Below are 14,515 nucleotides of genomic sequence, written 5' to 3'. Positions count from 1 at the left end.
CCTGCTTGTTCCACCAATGCTGAAACGATTATGCAGACACCTGCAGAAATACCAGAGAGAGCGGACCCCGCCCCCACCCCCCCGCCAACACACGAATCTCTAAAACTTTCTGAATGCCAATAAAACCCCGTCTCCTAATTACCTCCCTAATTAGGCTCTCTGCGGACTTCCCTTTTCTTGCCCGTCCTTAGGAAACGGAATGGGGAATTGGAAAGGAACCTTTGTCCAAAGCAACCAAGAGCCCTGTGAACAGACCTCCCACGCTCCTAATTAAGCCCCAGGCTCCGCTTTTGCATTTAGTGGGACGTGGTCCACTTTTCCGACCATCCGGCGGACCTGTTGTTCCAAGAGGAAACGGGAGACCCTCTTTATCACTCTCTGTCCACAAGAACTGCAACTTTATTCAATTTGCGATTGGGGGAGCATCTGGTGCCACAAAGAGACGCTGCTAATTAGACCGAAAGGGGAATCAAGAGAGGGGGAAGATTTTATAATGTGTAACACAAAACACACAAACACACAAACACACCCCAGAGTGATTATTTCTCCGCTGTACCAATCTTAACCCCACCTGCCCGGTTTTGGAAATCATTCACGGAAGGTAATTCCTTCCTGGCCACTGTTGCAAAAATAAAACCTTTGTCTGTGCCTTGGCAGGTACGGGACCTCGCTCCGTGGAGAATCTTATTTATTTATTCTCTCTGTGTGTAAACCGCCCTGAGCCATTTTTGGAAGGGCGGTATATAAATCAAATGAATGAATGAATGAAAAGAGGGCACACACACCACCATCGCGCGTGCGTTTTGTAGGACGGCACAAGAGAGCCAAGAATCCGACACGCCACGACCGTATCGGCTGCGTCCCCGTGATGCTTACCGTTTCCCCAAATGCCACGTCCGCATGCAAAGATTAGCAGCACTCTTGAGTTACTGGACACTCGAGAATACAGAGACGCTCAGCAACTGTCAGGATTAGTCCATGGGCCAGACCCACCAATTTTGGACATTCGTACCATCTTTATGGGACTATGGATGAATGTCCATAACGATATTCGGCAACATCTACCCGCCCCAGGAATGGAAAAGAGGTGACCACACTGTTGCTCTTACAGCATTCAGGGTGTTATTGCTCGTTCTTTATACCTACCCCTCAAACTATTAGGGGGAAATTGCAGTCATTTCTGCACAGAGGAAGGGTTAGGGTCAGGATTCAGTGTGTGCACGAATGGTTCGCCCCGAACCGGTTCATCTCAAACCGAGACCAATTCAAAAGTTTAATCATGGATCGAACCAGGGGTGGTTCAGTCCGTGATTGAGCCGGGCCCAGTTCAGGCGAACCGCTTTAGTACAATACGGGGCATTCCTGAGGCAACGGCAGCCATTTTTGTGGAGGTCCGTTCAGTATGGGCCTTGTGGTCCTGATTTTTTAAACACCTCCGACTCAAAGAGTCACGGAGGCCAAGACAAGCCTTGGAAGGGAGCAAGGAGGCTAACGAGAGAGGGCCAACTTACTGTCTTCGTGAGCTTCTCGGTTCCTCCGCCGGTGTCGATCTCGCCTGTGGCTGACCACGGACTCCGTCCCCGTTTCATTGTCCAGACCATCTCGGCTACTTGCGGCGTTTGGGCTGCGGAAAAGAAGATTGTGTGAAATGCTGTTTGACTTCCCAAATGAGCCAGTATCATTTAGGTATCATTTATCATCGTTTACTGCAAGGGGATTCAATGCCATTACAAACATCTAGGGATGTGCAAACCGGCTTGACCTCAAGCCAATTCACCATTGAGCTGGCCTAGTCCAAGGGCTCACCCTCAAGCCAGACTGGGCCTAGTTCAGCTCAAGGTCAAGCTGAACCCCACCCCTAACCCTGCCGGCCGGGCTGGTATCACTTTGGGTTTTTTTCCTCCCCCCTCCAAAAAAAAAAAGTCCCTGACATGCCCAAACTGGGCCTGAACTGGCTCGAATTTGAGCCGAGCCATCATTCAGGGTGCCAAAACCAAACATGCCCAGTTCGGTTCGAACCCAGTTCAGGCTCGAACCGAACCAGGGAAACCAGTTTTGTGCACATCCCTACAAACATCGAGTAAGGTGTGTGGTATACTACTAGCAGAACTGTGTGCCATCACAGATTTGTTTGTCATGAGCATAAGTAGGCCATCGATTTAAATATTCTGCAAGCTATGTGGTACAGGCTTCACAGATCTAACAGCAGCAACATTATTTGTTAGCCACCCCATAACCAATTGTCTCTGGGCAGCTCACAACAACACAACCGTAAAAAAATCCAATTACAATGCAGAACACAATGCTCAAAAAACAATAGAAAATACAAACAAAAATGTTTTGTATAGCAAAACATTAAAAAAAAAAACACCAAATTTTTAAAAGCCTGCAGTGAACAGAAAGGTCTTCGCCTGGCACCTAAAAGAACAAAGTGAGCCTCACTGGGGAAGCTATTCCATAGACGGGGTGCCACCACCAAAAAGGCCTTCTCCCTAGTAGCCACACTCTTCACCTCTTTTGGTGGGGGTCCTCGTAACAGGGCCTCTGAAGATTTTAAGGTCCAAGTTGGGATATATGGGGCAAGGCGCTCTCTCAGGTAACCTGATCCCAAATTGTTTGGGTGTTCCAAGGTTAAAACCAGAAGGCATATGTGGTATAGTCCTTGCAGGCCTGTCTCATCATGTACAGGAAAGATTGCTTGCTTGAAAGCATCCCCAGGTCAATATGTAGATGCATTTCTTTGCATGCAGAAGGTCCCAAGTTCAATCCCTGGCAACATCTGCAGGTAGGGCTGGGAAAGACTCCAGCCTGAAACCACCAGAGCTGCTGCCAGTCAGTGTAGACAAGAACGGGCTCAATAGAGCAAGGGTCTGACTCAGAAAATAGCACCTTCATATGTTGGGGGCCGATGAGGCTGTAGCTCAGTGAAAGCTCAGTTAGTAAAGAAGCACCTTTTAAAGTGATGACTCTCCTACATATAGCAGGGGGAGGGCAACTGGCCCTATCCAGCCCCAGCAGAGCATCCCTCCAATGGCTGCTGCTGTATCTACCTTGTGTTTCTTTTTAGACTGTGGGCCTTTGGGGGGCAGGGATTCATCTTATTAATTTATTATCGTTTTCTCCATGTAAACCGCTTTGGGAAATGTGGTCAAAAAGCAGTACATAAATATTTGTTTGTTTGTCATTTGTTGGCTGGAATTGCTTCTGCTTGGCCGACAGGTGGTCTTGGGTTCAATGCCCAGCAGCCTCTCCAGGTAGGGCTGGGAGAGACGCCAGCCTTGAACCTTGGAGAGCCGCTGCCAGTCAGTGTAGACAACACTGAGCTAGACGGAACAAGGGTCTGGCTCAGTATATGGCAGCTTCCCGCGTCGGTCCTGCATAGGGGGGAACTCACGTGCCGCAGAGGGCACGCCTGAATCCCCCACAAAGCCGTTCGTGTTTTTGCACTTGTCAGGAAGACAAAGACGGAGGGATCCCGGCAGGTCACGTGACGCCGGCCGCACAAGGTGCCGGGTTCCGGCGAGCACCACAAGAGGGCAGCAGAATCTTTCGGAGGAGACGACGAGCAACGGGGAAAGCCGGGCAATGGCCCAGGTGGGGAGCCGACGCGGAAGCGGCTGTGGCATGTTCTCGAGGAGAAATCCTGGGATTGACAGGGTTGCCATATCCTGGCTTTCCCAAGATGGGTGCCTCATTTGCATCTTATGTAAATTGGCTGGAAAGTCATTTCTGAGCAGGAAAGGGGCTCCATCACTCCACTTCGACAAGGGCCAGAGGCGGGCAGATCTGGGTGGGCAAAAAAATCTGGGCGAGAGGATTAAAATCTGGGGGGAATCTGGAATTCCGGGGGGCACGGCCACTCTAGTGGAGAAGCACTGGGAAGCCTCCATTGTGCGTGTGTGTGCGCACAGGGGGGGGGTCCATTCTGTCTCAGATCCGCACTGGTCATGTGATCCGACCATTTCCTCCCCTCAGTGAGGTGACTTGAGTTCTGGTCCTTCCGTTCTTAGATACGGAGTCAGACCCTCGGTCCGGGTCGCACGGCATTCTCTGCACCAGGGCTGCTCAACTTCGGCCCACCTGCAGATGTTGCCCTACAACTCCCATCATCCCTGGCTATTGGACACTGTGGCTGGGGATGATGGGAGTTGTAGTCCAAAAGCAGCTGGGAGGGGGCCTAAATTGAGCGGGCCTTGCTTACACTGACTGGCAGTGGCTCTCCAGGGGTTTTCATCGAGGGCTCTTTGCTCTTTTCCATGCCAGGGAACATAGGGAGCTGCTGCCTACTGAGTCAGACCCTTGGTCCAGCTAGCTCAGTATTGTCTTCACAGACTGGCAGCGGCTTCTCCAAAGTGGCAGGCAGCAGTCCCTCTCAGCCCTATCTGGAGAGGGAACTTGGAATTGTCTCCCGTTCATATGCAACCAGGGCGGACCCTGATTAGCTAAGGGGGCAAGTACCACAAGACCAGTTCTCCTCTCCGAGTTCTCCAAGGATGGAACCTGGACCTTCTGCATGCAAGGCATGTGCTTTATCAATGAGCTAGGGGTGCTCCTGTTGAACATATGCAGCTGCCAAACCGAGTCCGGCCCATGGTGCACCTAGCTCAGCCTGGCCGGCACTGACCAGCAGCAGCTTCTCTCCTACCTGGAGATGCTGCCAGGGATCAGAACCTGGGACCTTCTGCATGCAATGCCGCGTCTCTATCACTGTACTATCCCTCTCCAAAATTTCATTCCAGAGATTAAGCTCCCCACTGGCCACCAGCCCTTTGGCATTAAGGGTCCGAAACAGGATTCCTTCATAGCCTCCGTTCTGCTGCAGGGAAGGAGGAACTGAGATCATTGAAAAACACATACTGGAAGGAAGGGGGGCGCGAGTCTCCAATGCCCCCTGTTCTCTCAATGGGCGGAGGGAGGTCCGTGTGGCTCTCCGTGCACTGGGAGCCGGCATCCGAATGGGAGCTCTCTGCCAGAACCAACTGCAAGAGGAGAGAGAGAGAGAGTGAGAGTGAGAGAGAGACAGACACACACACTGGGAAAGGGATCCTATTTGGGGTTGCAGAACAGTGAACCGGTGGGGTGGGGGGGGAGACCTCGGAGGAATACCATCTGCTTGTTTCTGTATTTACCCATAAGAAAAGAGAACTCCAGATTCAAGACGGCCCCTCTCTATTTAATGGAAAAGAACTGGGGGGAACCTCATCTTGGATTCAGGTAAATACGGTATTCACGGCAGGGAGTGTTTTCCGTGGCGATTCGCCACGCCCCCTGTTCAACCCCCATGCTCAGGGGGAGCTATCACAGAGCCCATGAGCGAGGTCCACAAATTTTGGCCATGGGTACCATCTCAGGGCAACGTCAAACCCACCCCCACCCCCAGAGATGGAAAAGAGGTGATAGCATTGTGGCACTTACTGCTTCCTGGGTGTGACCACCCCTTCTTTAACCCGACCCCCCCCAAACCATCAAGGTTAAAATTCAGCTGTTTTTGCACAGAGGAAAGGTACCAAGGAGGTACATAGGAACATAGGAAGCTGCCTTATACTGAGTCCGACCATTGGTCTATCTAGCTCAGTATTGTCTTCACAGACTGGCAGCAGCTTCTCCAAGGCTGCAGGCAGGAATCTCTCTCTCAGCCCTGTCTTGGAGATGCTGCCAGGGAGGGGACTCGGAACCTTCTGCTCTTCCCAGAGCAGCTCCATCCCCTAAGGAGGGGAATCTCTTCCAGTGCTCACACATCAAGACTCCCATTCAGATGCAACCAGGGCAGCCCCTGCTTAGCTATGGGGACAAGCTGCCAGTCTGTGAAGACAATACTGAGCCAGATAGAGCAATGGTCTGACTCAGTATATGGCAGCTTCCCATGTTCCTATCCCCTCAGGGGAATATCTGACCGTGCTCACACATGTAGTCTCCCCTTCAAATGCAAACCAGGGCAGATGCTGCTTAGCAAAGGGGACAAGTCACGCTTGCTACCACACAACCAGCTCTTCCCCGTAAGAATGGGTTCACATTTCTCCATGGGGCCAATCCATTACCCAACAGAGCCGCTGCTGCGGATTGCCCGAGAGATCATGCCGGCCCCCAGCGTGCCGACGGGCACTGCGAAATTGGCACACCTGTAGCTGGAGCACCAGGGGAAATTAACAAGAAAGGGGTGTGGCTCAAGCAGGTTGGCGGTATGGAGACAGAGCCGTTCGGACCGTCCCTCCCCGAGGCAGCGCTTTGCCAATGAGAATATTTCTGCGATGAAAGGGAAGCGAAATGGAGAGTTACGGGCACACGGGTCTCCCGTCCCCCTCGGCCACCGAGCAGAGAGTTCCCCAGGACATTCGTCCAATTCCAAAAGAGATGCACGTTTCTCTCCCCACTGACGGCAACAGCGCCTGTCTTCACGAAGGGCAGGCCAGCGGGACGGTCAGAGTGGAACTGACCGAGGGAAGGAGCGTCGGGATGAAGGGGAGGGAAAGGGGCCACGCTCGGAAGCATGGCCTTTCCCTTAGACCCCTGGATGGGAAGCGTCAAGCCCGCCTGCGAAGGAGAGCGGCTCGGATGCAGAGATCCCGATTCCTGAAGGGTTTGACTTCCTAATGGCCAATGTGCATGTTACATCAGGGCAGCTCAAGTTTGGGTCCCCAGACAGGGTTGGATGACAGCTCCCATAATCCCGTGCACCGGCGGAAAGGCCATTGCGCGAACAGGTTCGCAGAACCCGGGCCACCACGCCTCAGGGGCCACGCCTTGTGCCCCAGCCACGGCCCTGCATCTGACATCAGACGCAGGGGCATTATTTTGCTCACAGATTTTACTAATCTGGCCTGCGCCACATTCTGAAAGCTAAGCAATGCCCTCTGCGTCTGACATCAGATGCAGGGGGCGTGGCTTAACTACGCACCCTGCGCCTGACCTCAGATGCTTACGTCTGATGCAGGGGGCGAGGCTACGAGGCAGTGGGCTGAACCCGGGCCGCCCCTGGCCTCCCTCTGCGCCTGCCCCTGTCACAGTGGTCTCTGGACGGAGTGTGGCCACTGTGGCCGTGGAGGATGGGAGTCGTAGTCCAACTGTCGGGGAGCCAAGGCAGAGAAACACTGAGTTATGTCACACGTCACTGGGGCCTTGTCCGACGAGAGGAATTAGCCTTATCCGGAGTCAAACCCTTGGTCCATCTGGCTCAGGACCGTCTGCACTGACTGGCAGCAGCTCTCCACGGTTCCAGGCAGGAGCCTTTCTCAGCCCTACCTAGAGATGCTGCCAGGGATTGGAATTTGGGACCTTCTGCGTGCGAAGCAGGGGCTCCACCTCTGAGCTTTGCCATCCCAGGTTTGTTTCCTGATGCCTCTGTCCAAGACGCTGGAGAAGCGCTGTGAGCAGAAATCAACAGCGGCACTCTAGATGAACTAAACTGGCCGGCCCCTTCACAGACCAGACGGCTGCATAGATTCTCCAAGCACAGATGATCCAGTCTCTTCTTTACACTGATGAAATAATATCTCCACCAAGGGAGGAGAGCTGGCCTCATGGTCGCAAGCATGAATGGACCCCTTTGCTAAGCAGGGTCCACCCTGGTTTACATTTGAATGGGAGACTACATGTGTGAGCGCTGTAAGATATGCCCCTTGGGAATGAGGCCGCTCTGAGAAGAGCACCTGCATGCTTGAACCCAGAAGGTTCCAAGTTCCCTCCCTGGCATCTCCAGATAGGGCTGAGGGAGATCCCTGCCTGAAACCTTGGAGAAGCCGCTGCCAGCCTGTGTAGACAATACTGAGCTACGAATGCGAGTATTTATACACCACTTTTCAACCATCGTTCCCCCAGTGGTTGACATCCAGAAATTAATGAATTCATTAAATGGCGGCCTGTCCCCAAAGGGCTCACAGTCGAAGAAACATAAGACAGACCCCAGCAACAGCCACTGGAGGGATGCTGTGCTGGGGACGGATGGGGCCAGTTGCTCTCCCCCTGCTAAATACAAGAGAATCCCCACTTTTGAAAAGGTGCCGCTTTGCTCCGTTAGCAGCGAGATGGGCCAAGGGTTTGACTCGAACTCGGTACAAGGCAGCCCCCTACGTTGCTACGATTAGCCCACCATTCCTACTAGGGGCTGGGCATACGAGGTTGGGCAGCTGGATCGACCGCCCGCCGTCTGAAGCGTGACGCCTGGAAACTGTACCAACACACACACACACACACAACACTAGATATTGTGGCTGCCTTTTCTTCCCCACAATAGCAAGCACCGGCAGGCCGGCGGCGGCAAATGGATGACATCACCGCGAGCCAACCAGGAGCGGCGCCAACCGCCGGGGCAGCGAATCCGGTAAAACACAGCCCGCTCTTGCAAAGCTTCTCTCGGGCGAGGTGTGTGTGTGTGTGTGTGTGTGTGTGTCTCCGACCGGCAACCGTCTGCACACACAACCTGCCTTCATCCGAGCTTGGCTAGTGTCTGGCACAGCACGGGGCGGTGGCTTATTCTCTCTGCAAAATAGCCGGCCACAGCGGGGGGGCCCCCGCTTCCGATTGTCAGAGGGAAAAATAGGGAGGCTTTCACCAGCGCTCAAGCTGTGCGAGGCATCCTGAGCGCCGCACACGGACGCCGTCTTGCCGGCGAAGTGGGGGAGTAATGGCCCGGGAAACAGCCGCGGCAGCCTTGATCCGCCAAGGCCGGCGTGAAGGGCAAAAAGGAGGCAGGGAAAGGCTGAAGGAGCCCCCCCCCCCGGTTTTTTCCAGCGAAAAGCAAGGGAGGCATACATTTGTGAGCAGGAATATCGATTCCAATAACAAAGAGGCGTGGGCGGAGATGTCGCCCTATCTGTGCCCCACATTAAAGTCGGAAGATTGGAAGTGCCCTGAAAGCTGGCCCAATCCCTTCCCCTCCCCTCCATCATGTGAATTTTCTCTCCCTTTCTGTCTCAAAGTTAACCATGCTTCACACTTGAATAATAGTTACACTAGCAGTCCCTCCACCACTAACCATGGTCAGCTTTGTAACGGTGTTTTCTCTCTCTTTCCTACTAACCATGGTTAGCTTTGTAACGGTGGCTTTTTTCTTCCCTATTAACCACGGTTAGCTTTGTAACAGTGTTTTTTTTCTTTCCTGCTAACCATGGTTAGCTTTGTAACAGTGGTTCTTCTCTCTTTCCTACTAACCATGGTTAGCTTTGTAACAGCGGTTTTTTCCTCTTTCCTGTTAACCATGGTTAGCTTTGTAACAGTGTTTTCCCCCCTCTTTCCTATTAACCATGGTTAGCTTTGTAACGGTGTTTTTCTCTCTTTCCTACTAACCATGGTTAGCTTTGTAACCATGGTTTCCCCCCCACTCACCATGGTCAATTCTGCAGCAGCAGGCGTTTTCCTATTAACCATGGTCAATCCTGCACCAGCAGGTTTTCCCCTGAATGTGCTGTCACCTGACCCTATGTAGCCACTCTGGTTTGGCTATGCGATAGTTTCACCAATGGTAAACTACGTCAATTGGCATTGTGTTGGTCAGAGGGACATCTGGGGAGGGGACTGGTGCCCCCCAGTCACTGGCAGAACAGGGAGTTGAATCAAACCTCCAGAGAGATTTCTTCAATTAACTGGGATTGAGCCCGAACCATGAAAATGTTTGGGTGAACCCGACCCAAATTCCAAAATGCAGAAAAGTCTTCACCTTTTAAAATCATCAACTTTCTATTCCATGAGTCATGTTTCCTTTTCCTGGACATTTTTAAAATAAAGAACGAACCCTGTTGCATGCAGTTCTTTTGCGCGCGTGCCTATGTGTGTGTGCGCGCACACACACACACACACAGGCATTCAAATAACTCACACACACACAGTTTTGATTTCCCCCCATGTTAAACACCTCACCGTGGCATCCACTTTTCAGCTGCATCTGCATCGAAAGCTGAGGAATTTTATAGGATTCCAAATGACGTGTGATTGAAACAGCACAACAAGTCTGAACCAGTTAACCAAGCCACTTTTTAACATTCACATCCAATATGAACCCGAACCAGGGAGCTGAGAAACAACAACCAACATAAACTGGATGCAGGTTCTTAATGCTTCAACAACCCATTTCATACGCCCACAACATTCCAGTGGCAGAAGGTTCCAGAGGCAGAATTCTATGCAAGCTTTTCAATCATAGTTTTCAAAAGGTTCTTTTCGAAATGATTTGAATGTCTTTATTGCCCAGTTGTCAAGGGCAATCGTCTGCATACAGGCCACAAATTAGTTCATTCGCAAAAAGCACTTTCTGCAGAGGAATTTAAGAACAGTCTATGAGCCAGGACCAAAATTTTGGCCAACGGTACCGTCTCAGGGGATGAATGCTCATAGTGATTTTTGATAGGGATGAGCAAAAAAATGTGACCGAATCATTTCAAATTCGAATCGATTCGACTCGGACCTGCGTGCACATAATGGGATTCGTTTGAATCGATTCAAATTCAAACGCCGCTGCAAATGTGGCCACGGCAGGCCTGACAGTCAGGACAATCCAAGCAAGAGAACAGACTGAAAGTCGAAAGCAGTGTGGTCACCTTTTTTCCATCTCTAGGGGTGGAGGCCAGGTCAAAAATCACAGTGAGCATTCATCCACCTAGATGGTACCGACTAAAATCTAGGAAGGACCTCTCACTATCCGAAAGGGGGGAAAGGCTAACCAAAAGGAGCACGTTGGAAAAGACAGCTGGTGACAATTATGTCATAACCTAGAACAATTGTGACACACACACACACCAAGCTTCGAAATCCACCCCCACTTGGCTTAAAGGCACATTACTGGATGAGTCATAAGCACAGACAAACCTGACAACTATAAAACCTCCGGCAGAATTACTAAAAGACACTTGCCAGTGTGCTACTGCAGAATAAAAGAGCTGTAACCCCTCCACAAAGGCCCAGCATAAATCTCCAGTAGGAGAAATTTTTTCTCCTTGATCCTCAACACTAACATCAGGAGTCATACCACAAAAGTGATTGCCAGGAAACTTAGGACCGACAGAAGGAAGGGGTTTTTTCCCCACACGGTGCATAATCAATCTATGGAACTCTCTGCCACTGGACGTAGCGAGGGCCAACCGCTTAGGAGGATTTAAAAGGGGCTTAGACCAGTTCATGCAGGACAGGGTTATTGATGGCTATTGGTTACCTCCAGGCTCAGAGGCAAGATGCCTCCGAATAACAGTTGCAGGCAAACTGGCAGGAGAACAGTCATGACCATCTCGGCTTCCCAGAGGCATCTGGTGGGTCACTATGGGAGACAGGATGCTGGACCAGATAGGCCTGATCCAGCAAGCAACTATACCTGGGGCCGTCGGCAGGCAAAGCGGGTCCTCTGCCATTGAGCTGCGGGAACGCACACAGCTGCCAAACCAAGTCAGACTCTTGGTCTGTAGAGCTCAACGCCGTCCACACTGACTGGCAGCAGATCTTTCCAGACAAATAAAAATAATCCCATGTGGGGGCCCCAGGTGTGGCACTTGTCACAGAGCTGGGAGAAGCTGCAATGGCCTGAATTCTCCCTCCTCCTCTGCAGATCTCAAATGCACGCGAGGTCTGCCCCACAGGTTCAGATCCACCCCCTAAGCCACTGAGGAGTTGTCCCAACCTCATTTTACTGACATCCACCACAAAAACAGACCCACAAAAAATGTCTTCCCCCCCCCCCGACCCTCACGTTCTCCCGCTTTCAGCACTTCTGGCCTGCCCCATATCAGATCAGGCAACGACTCCCTCGGAGAGCCCCTAACTGGACGCAGCCAGAGAGAAGTGATCCAACGTACCCAGGACACCACACGTCCGTTGAAGCAGGGAAGCCGGGCATTGTCGTCCGAGATCTCTTCCTTCACCACCCTAGGGAAAAAAAAGGGAAAGAAAGAAGTTCAGGTCAGAATCCGAGCATGCCAGAACAGCCACAGGGGTTCGAAGAGACCCCAAAGTCAAAAGACTTTTAAGAGAGCCTTTTTAAGAGGGCGTCGACTTCTTCGCCATAAGCCCCACCGCCTGCTAAGATCATCTAGAGAAGTTCGTCTGCAGTTGCCGCCAACTCAACTGGCAGCTACTCGGGGACGGGCTTTCTCCGTTGCTGCCCCTGTTCTTTGGAATGCGCTCCCAGTCAAAATAGGAGCTTCCTCATCTCCGGCAACGTTTAAAAATACTCCGAAGAGACATTGATTCACCCAGCGCTTTAATCAGATTGATGGTTTTACATTTTAAAGTTGGCTTTAAATGATTCTAACGCCAGTGATGTGAATGTTTAAATGATTTCAACTGTTTTCATTGATTTAGTTTTGAATTTAACGACTAGGTTATTTCCATTGCTTTTTATTGGGTTGTAAACCGCCCTGAGCCATTTTTATATTTATTTTGGAAGGGCAGCATGTAAATTAAATAAATAACACATAAATGCAGACAAACAAAACCAACAAAAGACAGCCCCTCTGACCCAAGGTCTGCCTATTATTGCTCTGTTGTAAACCGCCCTGAGACATACATTTTGGGCGGTATGAAAATATATTAAATAAATAATAGATAAGACATTAAACAAACAAACAAACCAACAAATAAATAAATACATGAGATGCATGAATGAATAAATAAATAAATATTGCACATTCAAATGGCAAAAAGTTAGGAAGAGAGGAAGCTGCCTTCAACTGAGTCCGACCATTGGTGGATGTCACTCAGTTTTGTCTACCCAGACTGGCAGCGGCTTCTCCAAGGTTGCAGGCAGGAGTCTCTCTTTCAGCCCTATCTTGGAGAGGCTGCCAAGGAGGGAACGTGGAACTTAGATTATCTTCCCAGAACGGCCCCATCCCCTAAAGGGAATATCTTACAGTGCTCTCCATTAGTCTCCCATTCAAATGCAAACCAGGGCAGACCCTGCTTAGCCAAGGGGACAATTCATGCTGGCTACCAAGACCAGCTTTCCTGGCAGTGCCATGAGAGGTTTCTTTCAGAGATGTAGATTTTCTGGAAATTGTAGGGATTGTACCTTGGGGCCTCCGGGTGTCAAACACATGGTCTATCGAGCCCAAAGCTGTCCCCACTGAATGGCACTGTGTGGAACCAGTGACAACTTGTCCCCTAAGCTTTGCAGGGTCTGCCCTGGTTTGAATTTGGATGGGAGACTCCATGTGTAAGTACGGGAAGATATTCCCCTTTAAGGGATGGAGCCACCGCTCTGGGAAGAGTATCTAGGTTCCAAGTTCCCTCCCGGGCAGCATCTCCAAGATAGGGCTGAGAGAGACTCCTGCCTGCAACCTCGGAGAAGCCGCTGCCAGTCTGTGAAGACAATACTGAGCCAGATAGACCAAGGGTCTGACTCAGTCTATGGCAGCTTCCGATGTTCCTAAGCCAGCGGTTGGTAAGGGATGACTGAAATCATTTCTGCGTTCGCGAAACTTTGAAAACACCGTTGCCAATGTGGCCGCCGAAGCCCTGACAGGCTCATCGGAGCAGAAGAAACGCAGAAAGCTGGAAGTCTGACAATGCGGACCCTCCTTTTCCGGATCTCGGGGCGGTGGCCGAAAATCACTACGAGCATCCCCCAAGCCCCCGCAAGAAGGTATTGACCAATGTTCCCTGTAACAAGGATGCCCAGATGCTGTTGACTAAAACTCCCATCTCCCCCAACCACAGGCCGCCGCAGCAGGGGATGATGGGAGTTGTAGTCAACATCTGCCGGGACAAGAGACTCCACTGACCACCCCAGCTGGCCCGTGTACGAAGAGCGCTTCAGCAAAGCCACCGGTCGCCTGGCGCCCCAGCTCAGCCGGCAGCTGCAGACTAAACCCCTTCCCTCGCCCTTGCCGTGCGAACTACCAAATCCAACCCCAAGGAGAACAACAGCCGGCCGGTTCGCCCAAACCCTGCCTCGATTCGAGAAGCGACCAAATCGCGAAGCGACGGAACCAAGAAGCGAAAACATCGAAGGCGGAGAACAGCAGCTGCGTCTGTTCCCTGAGATGTCCCTCTTTTAGAAAAATACACACACACACCCCTGATCTGGGGGAGAGATTTAAACTGGCTGGTTCCAGAAATGAGCAGATCCCCCTCCCCGCAACCTGTTCCATTAGTGCTCTGCGCCTCCCACTCTGTTCTGCTCATCTTAAGCTTTTAACTCGGAGATTTTCTAAAAAAAATGAATGTTCAATTGACGCGCATGGGAGCTGTGGAACATTTCTGTCTATGGCTCCCCTTCCCTGCAAGATACCAACATCTGAGGTGGGTTTCAGCTTCGGAGAAAGCGAGAGCAGTCTAATTTGGATGGCACGACCCATCTCCGTTTCCCGCAGAAGCCGCAAGCAAAATTGCTTGGGAACATCGGAAGCGGCCTTAGACTGAGTGAGACCCTTGGTCCATCCAGATTTGTATTGCCTACACTGGCTGGCAGCGGCTTCCCAAGATTTCAGGCAGGGGTCTTTCCCACTCCTACTTGGGAGATGCTGCCAGGGATTGAACCTGGGACCAGCGTTCCCGCTAAGAGGGATTCCCAGATATTGTTGACTACAACTCCCATCAT

General features: G+C 51.4%; 1 protein-coding gene across 3 annotated transcripts in view; it reads right to left on the bottom strand.

Moving 5' to 3' along the window:
• DVL1 (dishevelled segment polarity protein 1) overlaps positions 1 to 14,515 on the bottom strand; it is a 72,622-nt gene that overhangs the window by 32,459 nt on the left and 25,648 nt on the right. For all 3 annotated transcript variants that reach the window (XM_053281243.1, XM_053281241.1, XM_053281242.1), the window contains exons 2-4: positions 11,775 to 11,844; positions 4,858 to 4,979; positions 1,512 to 1,624 (exon numbers count right to left, since the gene is read on the bottom strand). In XM_053281243.1, coding sequence (XP_053137218.1) covers positions 1,512 to 1,624; positions 4,858 to 4,979; positions 11,775 to 11,844 — 305 coding nt within the window. The remainder of the gene's footprint in view (positions 1 to 1,511; positions 1,625 to 4,857; positions 4,980 to 11,774; positions 11,845 to 14,515) is intronic.

Source organism: Hemicordylus capensis, chromosome 16, assembly GCF_027244095.1.
Source record: "Hemicordylus capensis ecotype Gifberg chromosome 16, rHemCap1.1.pri, whole genome shotgun sequence".
Taxonomy (NCBI): domain Eukaryota; kingdom Metazoa; phylum Chordata; class Lepidosauria; order Squamata; family Cordylidae; genus Hemicordylus; species Hemicordylus capensis.
Note: the sequence above shows the minus strand (reverse complement) of the source record. Positions and strands in the feature narration are given on the sequence as shown.